The sequence below is a fragment of the Petromyzon marinus genome, chromosome 83, assembly GCF_048934315.1.
Source record: "Petromyzon marinus isolate PM22_M1 ecotype Great Lakes invasive population chromosome 83, UKy_Petmar_22M1.pri1.0, whole genome shotgun sequence".
NCBI lineage: Eukaryota > Metazoa > Chordata > Hyperoartia > Petromyzontiformes > Petromyzontidae > Petromyzon > Petromyzon marinus.
The window spans coordinates 1-20,000 of NC_133748.1; the positions used below are offsets into that span (position 1 = coordinate 1).

Here is a 20,000-nt window from a genome sequence, read left to right on the forward strand (position 1 = left end):
CGTTAGTTGTATGTTGATCGTGCGACGAGTATAATTCCAACAAGACCTACATCTCTGCTTTATTGACCTGGTCAAGGCCTATGATACCATCAGTAGGCCTGGGCTCTGGGTCGTTCTTCGTGCTTTCGGAGTACCTGACCCTCTGCTCACGATCATTAAGGACCTTCGTGATGGTGAGCGGACCCGGGTAAAACTACGTGGCCGGGAGTCGGAGCCATTCCCTGTACACCTTGGGGTGCGACAGGGATGTCCTCTGGCTCCCACATTATTGAACGTCTACTTCGACCACGTAGTTCGTGAAGCTTTTCATGACTGGGGTTTATTAGTAATACATCAGCATTTTACAACTCCCATTGCCACTGTGTAGCATATTATTATTATTATGACGTGCCAGGGACTCTATGAGATGATAGGACAATAGTCTGAGTCCTTGATTGGCGATAAGTAACGGCAGAGACTCACAGAATTGTGGGCAGCCGAGTCTACAGAGTCCACGATTTCCCTGAAGGCATCAGCACCCCCCAGCGAGAGACTCACAGAATTGTGCGAAGCCGAGTCTACAGAGTCCACGATTTACCTGAAAGCATCGGCACCCCTCAGCGAGAGACTCACAGAGTTGTGCGAAGCCGAGTCTACAGAGTCCACGATTTCCCTGAAGGCATCAGCACCTTCAGCGAGCGCGATCCCGATCACAACGCGGTTCCAATTGGACCCTCGATCGATCGCCGCTCCATCGCCGCACACTAACAACTCCTTACTTACTAACAACTCCTTACTTACTAACAACTCCTTACTTACTAACAACTACTTACTCACTAACAACTCTTTACTAACAACTCTGCTGGGTCTGCCCCGTGACCTCTTGCCGGCGGGCGTTCGACGCTTCGCGCGGCTTTAACGTTGCACCTAGCCTGGCACAAGCGTCGTGGCGACGTCACCGCCACGTGGTCTGCCAGCTAGGGCAGCTGTGTGTGTGTGTGTGTCTCTGTGTCTGCCAGATAGGGCAGCTGTGTGTGTGTGTGTCTGTGTCTGCCAGCTAGGGCAGCTGTGTGTGTGTGTCTCTGTGTCTGCCAGCTAGGGCAGCTGTGTGTGTGTGTGTGTCTCTGTGTCTGCTAGCTAGGGCAGCTGTGTGTGTGTGTGTGTGTCTGTGTCTGCCAGCTAGGGCAGCTGTGTGTGTGTGTGTCTCTGTGTCTGCCAGCTAGGGCAGCTGTGTGTGTGTGTGTCTCTGTGTCTACCAGCTAGGGCAGCTGTGTGTGTGTATGTCTCTGTGTCTGCCAGCTAGGGCAGCTGTGTGTGTGTGTGTGTCTCTGTGTCTGCCAGCTACGGCAGCTGTGTGTGTGTGTGTCTCTGTGTCTGCCAGCTAGGGCAGCTGTGTGTGTGTGTGTCTCTGTGTCTGCCAGCTAGGGCAGCTGTGTGTGTGTGTGTCTCTGTGTCTACCAGCTAGGGCAGCTGTGTGTGTGTGTCTGCCAGCTAGGGCAGCTGTGTGTGTGTGTGTCTCTGTGTCTGCCAGCTAGGGCAGCTGTGTGTGTGTGTCTGTGTCTGCCAGCTAGGGCAGCTGTGTGTGTGTCTGTGTCTGCCAGCTAGGGCAGCTGTGTGTGTGTGTCTCTGTGTCTGCCAGCTAGGGCAGCTATGTGTGTGTGTCTCTGTGTCTGCCAGCTAGGGCAGCTGTGTGTGTGTGTCTCTGTGTCTGCCAGCTAGGGCAGCTGTGTGTGTGTGTGTGTCTCTGTGTCTACCAGCTAGGGCAGCTGTGTGTGTGTGTGTCTCTGTGTCTACCAGCTAGGGCAGCTGTGTGTGTCTGTGTCTCTGTGTCTACCAGCTAGGACAGCTGTGTGTCTCTGTGTCTACCAGCTAGGGCAGCTGTGTGTGTGTGTGTTCTCTGTGTCTGCCAGCTAGGGCAGCTGTGTGTGTGTGTGTGTCTGTGTGTCTGCCAGCTAGGGCAGCTGTGTGTGTGTGTGTGTGTGTCTCTGTGTCTGCCAGCTAGGGCAGCTGTGTGTGTGTGTGTGTGTCTCTGTGTCTACCAGCTAGGGCAGCTGTGTGTGTGTGTGTGTCTCTGTGTCTCCCAGCTAGGGCAGCTGTGTGTGTGTGTCTCTGTGTCTGCCAGCTAGGGCAGCTGTGTGTGTGTTTGTCTGCCAGCTAGGGGCAGCTGTGTGTGTGTGTGTCTCTGTGTCTGCCAGCTAGGGCAGCTGTGTGTGTGTGTGTCTCTGTGTCTGCCAGCTAGGGCAGCTGTGTGTGTGTGTGTCTGCCAGCTAGGGGCAGCTGTGTGTGTGTGTGTGTCTCTGTGTCTGCCAGCTAGGGCAGCTGTGTGTGTCTCTGTGTCTACCAGCTAGGGCAGCTGTGTGTGTGTGTGTGTCTCTGTGTCTCCCAGCTAGGGCAGCTGTGTGTGTGTGTGTCTCTGTGTCTGCCAGCTAGGGCAGCTGTGTGTGTGTGTGTCTCTGTGTCTGCCAGCTAGGGCAGCTGTGTGTGTGTGTGTCTGCCAGCTAGGGGCAGCTGTGTGTGTGTGTGTGTCTCTGTGTCTGCCAGCTAGGGCAGCTATGTGTGTGTGTGTCTACCAGCTAGGGCAGCTGTGTGTGTGTGTGTCTCTGTGTCTGCCAGCTAGGGCAGCTGTGTGTGTGTGTCTGTGTCTGCCAGCTAGGGCAGCTGTGTGTGTGTGTCTGTGTCTCCCAGCTAGGGCAGCTGTGTGTGTGTCTCTGTGTCTGCCAGCTAGGACAGCTGTGTGTGTGTGTGTCTCTGTGTCTGCCAGCTAGGGCAGCTGTGTGTGTGTGTCTCTGTGTCTACCAGCTAGGGCAGCTGTGTGTGTGTGTGTCTCTGTGTCTGCCAGCTAGGGCAGCTGTGTGTGTGTGTGTGTCTGTGTGTCTCCCAGCTAGGGCAGCTGTGTGTGTGTGTGTGTCTGCCAGCTAGGGGCAGCTGTGTGTGTGTGTGTCTGCCAGCTAGGGCAGCTGTGTGTGTGTGTGTCTGTGTGTCTACCAGCTAGGACAGCTGTGTGTGTGTGTGTGTGTCTGCCAGCTAGGGGCAGCTGTGTGTGTGTCTGTGTGTCTACCAGCTAGGGGCAGCTGTGTGTGTGTGTGTCTCTGTGTCTGCCAGCTAGGGCAGCTGTGTGTGTCTGTGTGTCTGCCAGCTAGGGCAGCTGTGTGTGTGTGTGTCTCTGTGTCTGCCAGCTAGGGCAGCTGTGTGTGTGTGTGTCTGCCAGCTAGGGGCAGCTGTGTGTGTGTGTGTGTCTCTGTGTCTGCCAGCTAGGGCAGCTGTGTGTGTCTCTGTGTCTACCAGCTAGGGCAGCTGTGTGTGTGTGTGTGTCTCTGTGTCTCCCAGCTAGGGCAGCTGTGTGTGTGTGTGTCTCTGTGTCTGCCAGCTAGGGCAGCTGTGTGTGTGTGTCTCTGTGTCTGCCAGCTAGGGGCAGCTGTGTGTGTGTGTCTCTGTGTCTCCCAGCTAGGGCAGCTGTGTGTGTGTGTGTCTCTGTGTCTGCCAGCTAGGACAGCTGTGTGTGTGTGTGTGTCTGTGTCTGCCAGCTAGGGCAGCTGTGTGTGTGTGTGTCTCTGTGTCTACCAGCTAGGGCAGCTGTGTGTGTGTGTGTCTCTGTGTCTACCAGCTAGGGCAGCTGTGTGTGTGTGTGTGTCTCTGTGTCTCCCAGCTAGGGCAGCTGTGTGTGTGTGTGTCTCTGTGTCTACCAGCTAGGGCAGCTGTGTGTGTGTGTGTCTCTGTGTCTGCCAGCTAGGGGCAGCTGTGTGTGTGTGTGTCTCTGTGTCTGCCAGCTAGGGCAGCTGTGTGTGTGTGTGTCTCTGTGTCTGCCAGCTAGGACAGCTGTGTGTGTGTGTCTCTGTGTCTGCCAGCTAGGGCAGCTGTGTGTGTGTGTGTGTCTCTGTGTCTACCAGCTAGGGCAGCTGTGTGTGTGTGTGTCTCTGTGTCTGCCAGCTAGGGGCAGCTGTGTGTGTGTGTGTCTCTGTGTCTACCAGCTAGGGGCAGCTGTGTGTGTGTGTGTGTCTGTGTGTCTACCAGCTAGGGCAGCTGTGTGTGTGTGTCTCTGTGTCTGCCAGCTAGGGCAGCTGTGTGTGTGTGTGTCTCTGTGTCTCCCAGCTAGGGCAGCTGGTGCTCGAGATGGTGAGTAGCGCCATGCAGGCCGACCCCAAGGTGCTGGTGTCCGCCCAGCGCCGCTACGGAGCCGGCCTGAGGATCGTGAGCACGCTGGAGGCACTGGCAGCTGCCACCAGCGGCACACTGGGAGTGAGCGCCAGCCAGGAGCTCTACAAGGTGGGGCACGGTGGGTGGGCACGGTGGGGGGCACGGTGGGGGGCACGGTGGGTGGGCACGGTGGGTGGGCACGGGGAGACACACACGGAGACACACGGAGATACACGGTGTGAGACATTGAGAGACACACACACAGAGACACACGGAGACACACACGGAGACACACGGGTACATGGTGTGAGACATTGAGAGACACGGAGAGACACAGAGACACACGGAGAGACACAGAGACACACGGTGTGAGACATTGAGAGACACACACAGAGACACGGAGACACACACCGAGACACACGGAGACAGACGGAGATACACACAGAGACACGGAGACACACACACAGAGACACACGGGGAGACACACGGAGAGAGACACGGGGGGGCACGGTGGGTGGGCACGGTGGGTGGGCACGGTGGGGGGCACGGTGGGGGGCACGGTGGGGGGCACGGTGGGGAGATGTGGGGAGACACGGAGACAGGGAGCCGTGTGGAGACGCGCAGGGGCGCATGGGGAGACGTGGAGACACACACGGAGACACACACACACAGAGACACACACAGAGACACACACAGAGACACACACAGAGACACACAGAGACACACACAGAGACACACACACAGAGACACACACACAGAGACACACACACAGAGACACACACACAGACACACACACAGAGACACACACAGAGACACACACAGAGACACACACACAGAGACACACACAGAGAGACACACAGAGACACACACACGGAGACACACACACGGAGACACACAGAGACACACACAGAGACACACACACAGAGAGACACACAGAGACACACACAGACACACACACAGAGACACAGACAAAGATGTGGGGAGCGGTACACACACACAGAGACACACACAGACACACACACACAGAGACACACACACAGACACACACACAGACACACAGACACACACACACAGACACACAGACACACACAGAGACACACACACAGAGACACAGAGACACACGGAGACACAGAGACACACGGAGACACACACAGACACACACACAGAGACACACACACAGAGACACGCACAGAGACACACACAGAGACACGCACAGAGCACAGAGACACACACAGAGACACACAGAGACACACGCACAGAGACACACGCACAGACACACACACACAGAGACACACAACAACAACAACAACAACCGCCATTCGCCACTAAGTGGCGGTGACGTCACCACGACGCTTGTGCCAGGCTATGTGCACCCTGAGGCCACGTGAAGTGTCGAACGCCCGCTGGCAGGAGGTCACGGGGCAGACCCAGGTGCCACGGGTCGACTGACTGAGATGACTGGCTGATGCACCACCTGTGCCCCCTACTGTGCCAACCTGCTGTGCTTTAGCCACCCGGCGCTCCGCTCGCTGTTGTGAGCGTCGCTCCTCCGCCCTCCGTTGTTGTTGGAGGGCGACTGCCTCCAACTGCCCAGTAGCATCCTTCACGAGCCTCCTCCACAGAGGCCGATCTTGACACCGCTGGTACCAGTCATCGGCAAGTCCACTCAGCTCCACGTCCTCCTGTACCACATCACTCCATCTCTTCTCTAGCCCGTGCCGCGCCCGCTTAGCCCCCTCAATCCGGCCAAACAAAAGCTGTTTCGGCATGCGGTGGCTGGGCATGCGGGCTACATGACCCAGCCATCGCAGCCTTGCCTGCCGGAGGAGCTCACCGATGGGACCCTGCCCAGATCTTTCAAGGATTTGTGAGCTCCTCACACAATCCAGTCTGGTTAAACCCAGGATGGATCGTAGGCAGGTCAGCCTAAATGTTTCTAACCGGCGAAGATGTTCCATTAGGGGGGTCCACGTTTCGCAAGCGTAGAGAAGGGAGGGAATGACCGTGGCCGAGAAGACCTGAAGCTTAGTGCGAAGCGACAGACCAGGTAGCTTCCACACAGCGTTACGCAACCAATGAAAAGATATTTCCGCTCGACTGATTCGGAGTGAGACCTCTGCTGTTAAACTGGAGCCAGTCATAAGCACACTGCCCAGGTATGGGAAACTCTCCACTCTCTCCACAACTGCCCCATCACCGATTGGGAGTTGTGGGGGTGGAGTGTCCGATGGTACAAAATACCCAGGCAGGTGCTTAGTTTTGGTGGGGCTGATGGTAAGGCCCCACCTCTTAGTGGCACGCTCCAGTCTCAGCAGCAGCGTCTCCAACTCCTCCTCTGACTGAGCAGCTATTACCAAGTCATCAGCATACATAACGTGGTTGAGCAATAGGGAGCCATCCCTTGACCGCACCCGGGCATCGATTAGCCTCCCATTATATCTGTACCATATGGAGATTCCCCCGGTACAGCTATTGAAGGCTTCACGAACTACGTGGTCAAAATAGATGTTAAATAATGTGGGAGCCAGAGGACATCCCTGTCGCATCCCAAGTTGTACATGGAATGGCTCTGACTCCCGGCCACGTAGTTTTACCCGGGCCCGCTCACCATCATGAAGGTCCTTAATGATCGTGAGCAGAGGGTCAGGTACTCCAAAAGCACGAAGAACGACCCAGAGCCCAGGCCTACTGATGGTATCATAGGCCTTGACCAGGTCAATAAAGCAGAGATGTAGGTCTTGTTGGAATTCCCTACACCTCTGCTGTAGCAGACGGACAGAAAATATGGCATCTGTGCAGGACCGCCCTTTCCTGAAACCGCATTGGGGCTCCGCAAGCCTCTCCTCAGCGTGCCTGGCAAGGCGATGCTGAATAATCCTTGCCAGGACCTTTCCCGGCACACTGAGGAGTGAGATGCCCCTGTAGTTGTTACAGTCTGTGCGGTCCCCCTTCTTAAAAAGGGGGACCACCAGGGCATCCTTCCAATCCTGCGGAACCCGTCCAGTGGTCCAGACTGTTGTTATGATGTCATATAGGGCAGTCTGTGCACAAACGCCACCCTCCCTCAGCATTTCGCTTGGGAGATCATCTCTGCCCGCTGCCTTTCCTGGTCTCAGACTCCGTATCGCCTTCAATACTTCCTCAGCAGATGGCACCTCAGCCAGCCACTCACAGGGGGTGACTTCATCCAATATTTGAGGCACCGCAGCCTCAGCAGGGTCATCCTCACTTTGTGCCACGATGTTTTCCTGGCTGTGGGATTTTCCCTCCCCCAGGACCTCACAGAAATGCTCAGCAAATCTGCGAACCTGTTCCTGGGGGTCGGAAATTGGATCACCGTTTTTTCCCCTAATGATGGTAATAGGTGTGGCGCTGCAGGTTACTTTTTTGATGGAGTTAAATAGAGATTTGTGATTGCGGGCCACTGAGGCAGACTCCATCTCCTCAGCAACCCGCGACCACCACCCATCCTTGCAGCGCCTCACGGCTCTCCGAACCTCCGAGCGAAGGCTGCGGTAAGCCTCCTCATTCTCTGACGTGGGATTCTGTAGCCGATGACAGTGGGCCTGTCGCTTTTTCTCAACCATCCTGAACAACTCCTCTGTCATCCAGGGTGTCTGGGGAGGTCTGGACCGCGTACCCAAAGCAGCCATTGCAGCTGCATGAGTCACAGTCCTAAACCTCGCCCATTTACCCTCGACATCAGGAGGAGTCGGGGACGATGCCAATCCCAGCCGCAAGCGATGATGAAATTCTCGCTTGCAACTTTCATCAGATAACTGAGACCAGGCCACTTTAGGTTGGAATGGGGTCCTGGGTGTACACCCACCACCGGAGTGGAAGAATGGCAGGCGCATCTTACAGATGACTAGTCGATGGTCTGAGGGCAGATCCGCTCCACGGTAGGTCCTGGTGTCAAGGACATGGGCTCGCATTCGCTGGTCCGTCACTATGTAGTCCAGCAGATGTTCTTGCTTGGACCCGGCATGCATCCATGATGTTGTGTGGATGCGCCGATGCCGGAACAGCGTGTTGGTAATTACAAGCCCATGGGCTGCACAAAAATCTAGCAGCCTCCTACCGTTGTTATTGAGCTGATCTGGCCCATGCCCTCCAATCACTCCAGACCAGGTGCCAGTATCATGACCAACTCGGGCATTGAAGTCACCCAACATGATGACTCTATCCCGAGGGGCCACTTTAGCCAGCACCTGTGACAGGAGGTCATAGAAGACATCTGACTCATCGGCTTTGCCTGCATCCCTCCACGGATGTTCATCTTCGGTGGGGGCATAAGTAACCACGACCACCATTCCTCGCCTCCGGTTGATGGGAAGGCGAGCCCAAAGTAGCCTGGGGCTTACAGCTTCCCACACCTCACCGCCACGCTCCCACGCCCCCTTCATTCTTTTGTTCAAAAGAAGACCCACACCCTGTTGTTTGGCAGTCTGCTGCCCCGAGTAGAGGACTGTCCACCCCTCATGGTGGCAGGAGCCAGAGCCGGTCCACCGGACCTCCTGAATGCCGCATAGATCCATGCGGTACCGGTCCAGCTCCCGACAGAGGAGTGGCAGCCTCTCCTCTGCAGTGAGCGTTCGAACATTCCACGTGGCCACCCGTAGTGGCTTTTCGTTGTTTCTGGAGTAGCCCCGAGGGTAGGTATTCAATCTCCTGGCTCCGCCAATTGGGGTTTGGCCAGGAGACGTCATAGACGCCTGGCCCCCCGGGGCCTCCGGCACAAGCTTAGTTGTTACATATTTCACTTTAATTCGTGGTTTTGTGGTAATTAATTGAAGGTGGAGGGGTTACCAGCCCTTCGCACCCGTCCAGAGCCCCCGTTTAGCCCCTGTGGTGGACACATATGCCATGAGGGGAGGAGCCAATCAAAATTGGAACTCCCCCCACAGCACTGTCCACGACAGAGTTGCCCGTCCGGCACCGCGAGGAGGTAGGGGGTTGTTTTGCCGGACACAGAGACACACACACAGAGACACACACACAGACACACACACAGAGACACACACACACACAGAGACACACACACACACAGACACACACACAGAGACACACACACACAGAGACACACACACACAGACACACACAAACAGACACACACACAGAGACACAGACACACACACACAGACACACACACACAGACACACACACAGAGACACACACACAGACACACACACAGAGACACACACACAGAGACACACACACAGAGACACACACACAGACACACACAGACACACACACACAGACACACACAGACACACACACACAGACACACACACAGAGACACACACACAGAGACACACACACACAGAGACACACACACACAGAGACACAGACACACACACAGAGACACACACACAGAGACACACACACACAGAGACACAGACACATACACAGAGACACACACAGAGACACACACACAGAGACACACACACAGAGACACACACACAGAGACACACACAGAGACACACACACAGAAACACGGTCATCCTAAACCTCCCTCTGCCCCACCTCCCGCCCGTGCCAGTTGACGGTGAACGTGGCGGTGGCGGTGCTGAGGGTGAAGCCGCGAAGTTTCACCGGAATGTGGTGCAGCACGGGGCGCAGACAGCCCTCACCCGACAGGTGGCGCTCACCCACCCACTCACTCACTCACCCACTCACTCACTCACCCACTCACTCACTCACCCACTCACTCACCCACTCACTCACCCACACACTCACCTACTCACCCACTCACTCACTCACCCACTCACTCACTCACCCACTCACTCACTCACCCACTCACTCACCCACTCACTCACCCACACACTCACCTACTCACCCACTCGCTCACCCACTCACTCGCTCACCCACTCGCTCACTCGCTCACTCACTCACTCACTCGCTCACTCACTCACCCACTCACTCACTCACCCACGCGCTCACTCACTCACTCACCCACCCACTCACTCACCCACTCACCCACCCACTCACTCACTCACCCACCCACTCACTCACCCACTCACCCACCCACTCACTCACTCACTCACCCACCCACCCACTCACCCACTCACTCACTCACCCACTCACTCACTCGCTCACCCACTCACTCACTGACCCACCCACACGCTCACCCACTCACCTACTCGCTCACCCACTCACTCACCCACTCACTCACTCACTCACCCACCCACTCACTCACCCACTCACCCACCCACTCACTCACTCACTCACCCACCCACCCACTCACTCACCCACTCACCCACCCACTCACTCACTCACCCACCCACCCACTCACCCACTCACTCACTCACCCACTCACTCACTCGCTCACCCACTCACTCACTCACCCACCCACACGCTCACCCACTCACCTACTCGCTCACCCACTCACTCACCCACTCACTCACTCGCTCACCCACTCGCTCACTCACCCACTCGCTCACTCACCCACCCACCCACTCACTCACCCACTCACCCACCCACTCACTCACCCACCCACCCACTCACCCACTCACTCACTCACCCACTCACTCGCTCACCCACTCACTCACTCACCCACCCACACGCTCACCCACTCACCTACTCGCTCACCCACTCACTCACCCACTCACTCACTCGCTCACCCACTCGCTCACTCACCCACTTGCTCACTCACCCACCCACCCACTCACTCACCCACTCACTCACCCACTCACTCACCCACCCACCCACTCACCCACTCACCCACTCACCCACTCACTCACTCACCCACTCGCTCACCCACTCACTCACTCACTCATCCACTCACCCACTCACTCACTCACTCACCCACTCACTCACCCACTCACTCACTCACTCACCCGCTCACTCACCCACCCACTCGCTCACTCACCCACTCACTCACTCACCCACTCACTCACCCACTCACTCACCCACTCACTCACCCACCCACTCACTCACCCACTCACTCACTCACCCACTCACTCACTCACCCACTCACCCACTCACTCACTCACCCACTCACGCACTCGCCCAACCGCTCACCCACTCGCTCACCCGCTCACTCACTCGCTCACCCACTCTCTCGCCTGTTCACCCACTCGCTCACCCGCTCACCCACTCGCTCACCCGCTCACTCACCCACTCACTCACTCGCTCACTCACCCACTCACTCACTCGCTCACTCACTCACTCACCCACCCACCCGCTCATCCGCTCTCTGTGTGTGTGTTGCAGGTCTGCCCTTGGGTTGGGTGGCCGGGCAGCCGAAGGGCAGCTCAACGTGAAGTGTAGCGTGGGCAGTCCGGTCAAGGTGAGGCCTCGCACACACAGACAAAGATCCCCCATATAGCCTTAGCAGACTGTAGGGGCAAGTGCTGTTAGCGAGCGCCTACACACAGACAAAGATCCCCCGTGTAGCCTGTAACAGGCTGTAGGGGCAAGTGCTGTTAGCAGCGAGTAGCAGCACCTACACACAGACAAAGATCCCCCGTGTAGCCTGTAACAGACTGTAGGGGCAAGTGCTGTTAGTAGCGAGTAGCAGCACCTACACACAGACAAAGATCCCCCGTGTAGCCTGTAACAGACTGTAGGGGCAAGTGCTGTTAGTAGCGAGTAGCAGCACCTACACACAGACAAAGGTCCCCCGTGTAGCCTCACACAGACTGTAGGGGCAAGTGCTGTTAGTAGCGAGTAGCAGCACCTACACACAGACAAAGATCCCCCATATAGCCTGTAACAGACTGTAGGGGCGAGTGCTGTTAGCGAGCACCTATGAAGGCCGGAACGGTACACGAGGGGGTGGGTGGCCAGCACCACGCCCGACCACCTTTGTCTCCCTAGTGGCGATGTTTACACACCGCACCAGATACTCATTTTTTGGCTGAGTCGACCTAGGGGAGGCCCGGGACCGGTTAAGATAATCGTCACTGGTGTTGGCCGTGAGCGGGAATCGAACCCGGGTCGCCAGATTCATAGCGCAGCGTAGCGCTAACCACTACACTACCACTCCCCAGTCACACACAAACAATCACACACACAGACACACAGACACACACACACAGACACACACAGACACACACACACACACACAGACACACACACACTAAGACACACACACAGACACACACACAGACACACACACAGACACACACACACAGTCACACACACAGACACACACACAGACACACACACAGACACACACACACAGTCACACACACAGACACACACGCACAGACTCACACAGTCACACACACACACAAACACACATAGACACACAGACACACACACACACTCACCTTGTGTCTCTGTCTCTCTTCTCTTTCCTACAGAACAGCCTCGCCGAAGCATCTATCCATCTACCGGCATCTCTCTTCACGACCTCCTCCTCATCCTCCACCTCCTCCACCTCGTCAGCGGACGATGGGAGCTGCCGACTGGTGGTGATCGTCTACCGCAACGGCCTCCTCTTCCCACCGCCTCCGCGTGGCGCCACCACCGGCACCACCGGCACCACCGCCGACTCAACGGTGGCAGTCACCGGCCCGGTGGTCTACGTGAGCATCGGTGAGCCGGGTTCACGGTGGCCGTGTTGGTGGTGATGGTGGCGGTGTTCACGATGGCCGTGTTGGTGGTGGTGTTGGTGTTCACGGTGGCCGTGTTGATGGTGTTGGTGGTGTTCACGGTGGCCGTGTTGGTGGTGGCGGTGTTCACGGTGGCCGTGTTGGTGGTGGCGGTGTTCACCATGGCCGTGTTGGTGGTGGCGGTGTTCACGGTGGCCGTGTTGATGGTGGTGGGGTTCACGGTGGCCTGGTTGGTGGTGGCGGTGTTCACGGTGGCCGTGTTGGTGGTGGCGGTGTTCACGGTGGCCGTGTTGGTGGTGGCGGTGTTCACCGTGGCCGTGTTGATGGTGGTGGTGTTCACGGTGGCTGTGTTGGTGGTGGTGGGTGAGTGGGTGAGTAAGGTGAGCATGTTTGTGTGAGTGGGTGAGTAAGGCGTGTGTGTGTGTGTGAACGAATGGCGGTTGTTGTTGTTGTTGTGTGAGAGTGTGTGAGAGTGTGTGAGTGTGTGAGTGTGTGAGAGTGTGTGAGTGTATGAGTGAGTGAGTGTATGAGTGTGTGTGTGAGTGTGTGAGTGAGTGTGTGAGTGTGTGAGTGTGTGTGAGTGAGTGAGTGTGTGAGTGTGTGTGAGTGAGTGTATGAGTGAGTGTGTGTGTGAGAGTGAGTGTGTGAGTGAGTGAGTGTGTGAGTGTATGAGTGAGTGAGTGTATGAGTGAGTGTGTGAGTGAGTGTGTATGAGTGTATGAGTGAGTGACTGTGTGAGTGTGTGTGAGTGAGTGAGTGTATGAGTGAGTGTGTGAATGAGTGAGTGAGTGTGTGAGTGAGTGTGTGAGTGAGTGTGTGAGTGTGTGAGTGTGTGTGAGTGAGTGAGTGTGTGAGTGAGTGAGTGTGTGAGTGTGTGTGTGAGTGTGAGAGAGAGTCTGTGTGTGTGTGTGTGAGTGTGTGAGTGAGTGAGTGTGTGAGTGAGTGTGGGAGTGAGTGAGTGTGGGAGTGAGTGAGTGTGTGTGTGAGTGAGTGAGTGTAAGTGAGTGTGTGTGTGTATCAGTGAGTGTGTGAGTGTGTGAGTGAGTGTGTATGAGTGTGTGTTGTTGTTGTGGTTGTTGTTGTAACCAAGGGGGCCGCCACCTTTTTGCCCGTTGTCTAGATGGCGTCCAGCTCTCCTCCCTGCCGGAGCCCATCGCTGTCATCCTCCACCACTCCGCACAAGGCCCTACCCCCAGGGCCGCCTACCTCCGGCTTCCACCGCCACCACCGCCACGGCCACCACCACAACCACCGGCAACCACAACCGGCCAGTCCCCGCCCACCAAACCGCCCACCGTGAAAGAAGCTGGTGGTGATGGTGGTGATGGTGGTGGTGGTGATGGGAAATGGCCCAGCACTCAAGATGGCGTGTGGGTGGTGGACGGTGGTGGCGGTGGTGGCGGTGGTGGCGGTGGTGGCGGTGGTGGTGGTGGTGCGGTGGCACCGTGCGTGTGGAGAGCCACGGAGGGCACCGCGGTGGCTCTGCTGTGCACGCAGCTGGGACACGTGGCGCTGGTCACGGTGAGAGGGGCTGCCACTCACTCAGTCACTCACTCGCTCACCCACCCACTCACTCACCCACTCGCTCGCTCACTCAGTCACTCACTCACTCACTCACCCACTCACCTCCACACTCACTCACTCACTCGCTCACTCACTCACCCACTCACTCACCCACTCACCCACCCACTCACTCACTCACCCACTCACTCACTCACTAACTCACTCACCCACTCACCCACTACTCACTCACCCACTCACTCACCCACCCACTCACCCACCCACTCACTCACTCACTCACCCACTCACCCACTACTCACTCACCCACTCACCCACCCACTCACTCACTCACTCGCTCACTCACTCACCCACTACTCACTCACCCACTCACTCACTCGCTCACTCACTCACCCACTCACTCACCCACCCACTCACCCACCCACTCACTCACTCACCCACTCACCCACTACTCACTCACCCACTCACCCACCCACTCACTCACTCACTCACCCACTCACCCACTACTCACTCACCCACTCACCCACCCACTCACTCACTCACCCACTCACTCACTCACCCACTCACCCACCCACTCACTCACTCACCCACCCACTCACCCACCCACTCACCCACTCACTCACCCACCCACTCACTCACTCACTCACCCACCCACCCACCCACTCACCCACTCACTCACTCACTCACCCGCTCACCTGCACACTCACCCACTCACTCACCTCCCACTCACCCACTCACCTCCCACTCACCCACTCACCTCCCACTCACCCACTCACTCACCTGCACATTCACTCACCCAAACATGATTTGTTGATTGTTGTTGGTGCCTCTGGTTGTTATTGTTGTTGTTGATTTTTGTTGTTAACTCCACCACCACCATCACCACCATCACCGCCATCACCACCACCATCACCACCACCATCACCACCATCACCACCACCACCATCACCACCACCACCACCATCACCACCACCATCACCACCATCACCACCACCACCATCACCACCATCACCACCATCACCATCACCACCATCACCATCACCACCATCACCACCATCACCATCACCACCACCACCATCACCACCACCATCACCACCACCATCACCACCATCACCATCACCACCATCACCACCACCACCACCCTCAGGACACGTCCATCCCTCTGCACCCCGTCCTGGTGTCCAGCTCATCGTTCCGACCTGTGATGCACGCCGGCACCGCCGTGCTCACCGCTTGCTCGCTCACCATCGTCCTCACCTATCTCGTCTTCCACAGGTGCCCTCCACGGGGTCACCATAGCCAGGGGTCACCACAGGGGTCACCACAGGGGTCACCACAGGGGTCACCATAGCCAGGGGTCACCACAGGGGCCCCTACAGCCAGGGGTCACCACAGGGGTCACCACAGGGGTCACCACAGGGGTCACCACAGGGGTCACCACAGCCAGGGGTCACCACAGACGGGTCACCACAGGGGTCACCACAGGGGTCACCACAGACAGGGGTCACCACAGGGGTCACCACAGGGGTCACCACAGGGGCCACCACAGCGGTCACCACAGGGGTCACCACAGGGGTCACCACAGGGGTCACCACAGCCGTGTGTGTGTGTGTAGTCCACCTCTGTCTGTGTCCCCCCTCTCCCCCCATGCCCCCCCCCCCGGGCCAGGGCGGTGAGGGTGGGTCGCAAGGCGTGGCACATGACGGTGAACGTCAGCGCCCACACGGCCCTCAGTGCCGCCGTCTTCACCGCCGGCGTCGAGCGCACCGATCACACCGCCCTGTGCCAGGCCGTGAGCGGGGAGGGGGGGAGGGAGGGTCTCTGTGGGTCTCTGTGGGTCTCTGTGGGTCTCTGTGGGTCTCTGTGGGTCTCTGTGTGTCTCTGTGTGTCTCTGTGAGTCTCTGTGGGTCTCTGTGAGTCTCTGTGGGTCTCTGTGTGTCTCTGTGGGTCTCTGTGATTCTCTGTGTGTCTCTGTGTGTCTCTGTGGGTCTCTGTGGGTCTCTGTGTCTCTGTGAGTCTCTGTGTGTCTCTGTGTCTCTGTGAGTCTCTGTGTGTCTCTGTGTGTCTCTGTGTCTCTGTGTGTCTCTGTGGGTCTCTGTGTCTCTGTGGGTCTCTGTGAGTCTCTGTGAGTCTCTGTGTCTCTGTGGGTCTCTGTGAGTCTCTGTGGGTCTCTGTGGGTCTCTGTGGGTCTCTGTGGGCCTCTGTGGGTCTCTGTGTGGGTCTCTGTGGGTCTCTGTGTGTCTCTGTGGGTCTCTGTGGGTCTCTGTGGGTCTCTGTGAGTCTCTGTGGGTCTCTGTGGGTCTCTGTGTCTCTGTGGGTCTCTGTGAGTCTCTGTGGGTCTCTGTGGGTCTCTGTGGGTCTCTGTGGGCCTCTGTGGGTCTCTGTGTGAGTCTCTGTGGGTCTCTGTGAGTCTCTGTGGGTCTCTGTGGGTCTCTGTGTCTCTGTGGGTCACTGTGAGTCTCTGTGAGTCTCTGTGAGTCTCTGTGTGTCTCTGTGGGTCTCTGTGGGTCTCTGTGGGTCTCTGTGGGTCTCTGTGGGTCTCTGTGGGTGTCTGTGGGCCTCTGTGGGCCTCTGTGGGTCTCTGTGTGGGTCTCTGTGGGTCTCTGTGTGTCTCTGTGGGTCTCTGTGGGTCTCTGTGTGACTCTGTTTGTCTCTGTGAGTCTCTCTGTGTCTCTGTGGGTTTCTGTGGGTCTCTGTGGGTCTCTGTGAGTCTCTGTGGGTCTCTGTGGGTCTCTGTGAGTCTCTGTGGGTGTCTGTGAGTCTCTGTGGGTCTCTGTTGGTCTCTGTGTGTCTCTGTGGGTCTCTGTGAGTCTCTGTGGGTCTCTGTGGGTCTCTGTCTCTGTGGGTCTCTGTGGGTCTCTGTGTGTCTCTATGGGTCTCTATGCATCTCTGTGGGTCTCTGTGGGTCTCTGTGTGCCTCTGTGTGTCTTTATTGGCCTCTGTGTGTCTCTGTGGGTCTCTATGGGTCTCTGTCTCTGTGTGTCTCTGTGGGTCTCTATGGGTCTCTATGGGTCTCTCTGTGTCTCTATGGGCCTCTGTGTGTCTCTGTGTGTCTCTGTGGGTCTCTATGGGTCTCTATGGGTCTATCTGTGTCTCTGTGGGTCCCTATGGGTCTCTATGGGTCTCTATGGGTCTCTCTGTGTCTCTATGGGCCTCTGTGTGTCTCTGTGTGTCTCTGTGGGTCTCTATGGGCCTCTGTGGGTCTCTGTATTCCTGTGTCTCTATGGGTCTCTATGGGTCTCTATGGGTCTCTATGCATCTCTGTGGGTCTCTATGGGCCTCTGTGGGTCTCTATGGGCCTCTTTGTGTCTCTGTGTGTCTCTGTGTGTCTCTGTGTGTCTCTGTGGGTCTCTATGGATCTCTATGGATCTCTTTGGGTCTCTGTGTGTCTCTATGGGTCTCTATGGGTCTCTATGGATCTCTATGGGTCTCTATGCCACTGCAAAGTATCTCAGTGGGGGGAGGCGCCTTACACCCGGTGAAAATACCAAAATAGTTTCAGAAGTTTCACATCGCTCCGGCGCCCCCCCCACGCCCCCCACACGCCCCCCACCACGCTCCCCCCCCACGCTCCCCCCCCACGCTCCCCCACCACGCTCCCCCCCCCACGCTCCCCCCACCACGCCCCCCACCACACCCCCCACTCACACCACACCCCCCACTCACACCACAGGTCGGCATGGTGCTGCACTACGCCACGCTCGCCACCTTTCTCTGGCTGGGCCTCCTCGCGCGCAACCTCTACAAGCAGCTGCCGCCCGGCTCACCTCGTCCGCCACGGGGATCCGCCGGGGTCAGGGGTCGCGCGGGCGAGGAGGAGGAGGACGACGACGACGAGGAGGAGGAGGAGGCCCCGCTACCTAGGCCCATGCTCAGGTGACGCGGGCGGATGGTCTCTCCGCTGTTGGATGGGTTCCTCGTGTGATGAGTCTATGGGTCTCTGTGTGGTGGTGGTGAGTCTATGGGTCTCTATGTAGTGGTGGTGAGTCTGTGGGTCTCTGTGTGGTGGTGATGAGACACTGGGTCTCTGTGTGGTGGTGATGAGTCTATGGGTCTCTGTGTGGTGGTGGTGGTGGTGAGTCTATGGGTCTCTGTGTGGTGGTGATGAGTCTATGGGTCTCTGTGTGGTGGTGGTGGTGAGTCTATGGGTCTCTGTGTGGTGGTGATGAGTCTATGGGCCTCTGTGTGGTGGTGGTGGTGGTGAGTCTATGGGTCTCTGTGTGGTGGTGGTGGTGAGTCTATGGGTCTCTGTGTGGTGGTGATGAGTCTATGGGTCTCTGTGTGGTGGTGATGAGTCTATGGGTCTCTGTGTGGTGGTGATGAGTCTATGGGTCTCTGTGTGGTGGTGATGAGTCTATGGGTCTCTGTGTGGTGGTGATGAGTCTATGGGTCTCTGTGTGGTGGTGAGTCTATCGGTCTCTGTGTGGTGGTGATGAATCTATGGGTCTCTGTGTGGTGGTGGTGAGTCTATGGGTCTCTGTGTGGTGGTGATGAGTCTATGGGTCTCTGTGTAGTGGTGATGAGTCTATGGGTCTCTGTGTGGTGGTGATGAGTCTATGGGTCTCTGTGTGGTGGTGATGAGTCTATGGGTCTCTGTGTGGTGGTGGTGAGTCTATGGGTCTCTGCGTGGTGGTGATGAGTGTATGGGTCTCTGCGTGGTGGTGATGAGTCTATGGGTCTCTGTGTGGTGATGATGAGTCTATGTGTCTCTGTGTGGTGGTGAGTCTATGGGTCTCTGTGTGGTGGTGATGAGTCTATGGGTATCTGCGTGGTGATGAGTCTATGAGTCTGTGTGGTGGTGATGAGTCTATGGGTCTCTGTGTGGTGGTGGTGAGTCTATGGGTCTCTGTGTGGTGGTGATGAGTCTATGTGTCTCTGCGTGGTGATGAGTCTATGGGTCTCTGTGTGGTGGTGATGAGTCTATGGGTCTCTGTGTGGTGGTGGTGAGTCTATGGGTCTCTGTGTGGTGGTGAGTCTATGGGTCTCTGTGTGGTGGTGGTGAGTCTATGGGTCTCTGTGTGGTGGTGGTGAGTCTATGGGTCTCTGTGTGGTGGTGAGTCTATGGGTCTCTGTGTGGTGGTGATGAGTCTATGGGTCTCTGTGTGGTGGTGGTGAGTCTATGGGTCTCTGTGTGTTGGTGGCACTGGTCTCTGATTGGCTTCCTCCAGGTTCTATCTGATTGGAGGAGGGATCCCGGTCATCGTCTGCGGGATCACAGCCGCAGCAAACATCCACAACTACGGCACCAGCGAGCACGTACCGTAGTGAGTCACCTCCTCATCCACCACCTCCTCATCCACCACCTCCTCATCCACCACCTCCTCATCCACCACCTCCTCATCCACCACCTCCTCATCCACCACCTCCTCATCCACCACCTCCTCATCCTCGTCCACTACCACCTCCTCATCCACCATCTCATCCACCCCTTCGTCCACCACAACCACCACCACCACTACCACCACCATAACCACCACCACTACCACCACCACTACCACCACTACTATCACCACCACTAACAACAACCGCCATTCGCCACTAAGTGGCGGTGACGTCACCACGGCGCTTGTGCCAGGCTATGTGCACCCTGAGGCCACGTGAAGTGTCGAACGCCCGCTGGCAGGAGGTCACGGGGCAGACCCAGGTGCCACGGATCGACTGACTGAGATGACTGGCTGATGCACCACCTGTGCCCCCTACTGTGCCAACCTGCTGTGCTTTAGCCACCCGGCGCTCCGCTCGTTGTTCTGAGCGTCGCTCCTCCGCCCTCCGTTGTTGTTGGAGGGCGACTGCCTCCAACTGCCCAGT

The 20,000-nt window shown here is 57.1% G+C and overlaps 1 protein-coding gene and 1 long non-coding RNA gene across 6 annotated transcripts in view; one reads left to right on the top strand and one right to left on the bottom strand.

The window, feature by feature from the left end:
• The first annotated feature begins 39 nt into the window (after window positions 1-39).
• LOC116958789 (uncharacterized) overlaps window positions 40-20,000 on the top strand; it is a 35,929-nt gene continuing 15,968 nt past the window's right edge. The window contains exons 1-10 of one of the 5 annotated variants that reach the window (XM_076057498.1): window positions 40-2,711; window positions 2,750-4,242; window positions 9,656-9,753; window positions 11,329-11,404; window positions 12,423-12,657; window positions 13,795-14,195; window positions 15,340-15,467; window positions 15,861-15,984; window positions 17,866-18,068; window positions 19,361-19,456. In XM_076057498.1, coding sequence (XP_075913613.1) covers window positions 4,090-4,242; window positions 9,656-9,753; window positions 11,329-11,404; window positions 12,423-12,657; window positions 13,795-14,195; window positions 15,340-15,467; window positions 15,861-15,984; window positions 17,866-18,068; window positions 19,361-19,456 — 1,514 coding nt within the window. In that variant the 5' untranslated portion in view covers window positions 40-2,711; window positions 2,750-4,089. Of the gene's footprint in view, window positions 4,243-9,655; window positions 9,754-11,328; window positions 11,405-12,422; window positions 12,658-13,794; window positions 14,196-15,339; window positions 15,468-15,860; window positions 15,985-17,865; window positions 18,069-19,360; window positions 19,457-20,000 lie in introns of all 5 variants that reach the window. The other 4 variants (XM_076057497.1, XM_076057499.1, XM_076057495.1 and 1 more) reach the window with 4 other exon arrangements.
• The window catches only part of LOC142907760 (uncharacterized), a 6,334-nt gene continuing 1,717 nt past the window's right edge, over window positions 15,384-20,000 (bottom strand). Inside the window, exons 2-3 of the long non-coding RNA XR_012931257.1 lie at window positions 17,960-19,396; window positions 15,384-15,472 (exon numbers count right to left, since the gene is read on the bottom strand). This is a non-coding gene — a long non-coding RNA (uncharacterized LOC142907760). The remainder of the gene's footprint in view (window positions 15,473-17,959; window positions 19,397-20,000) is intronic.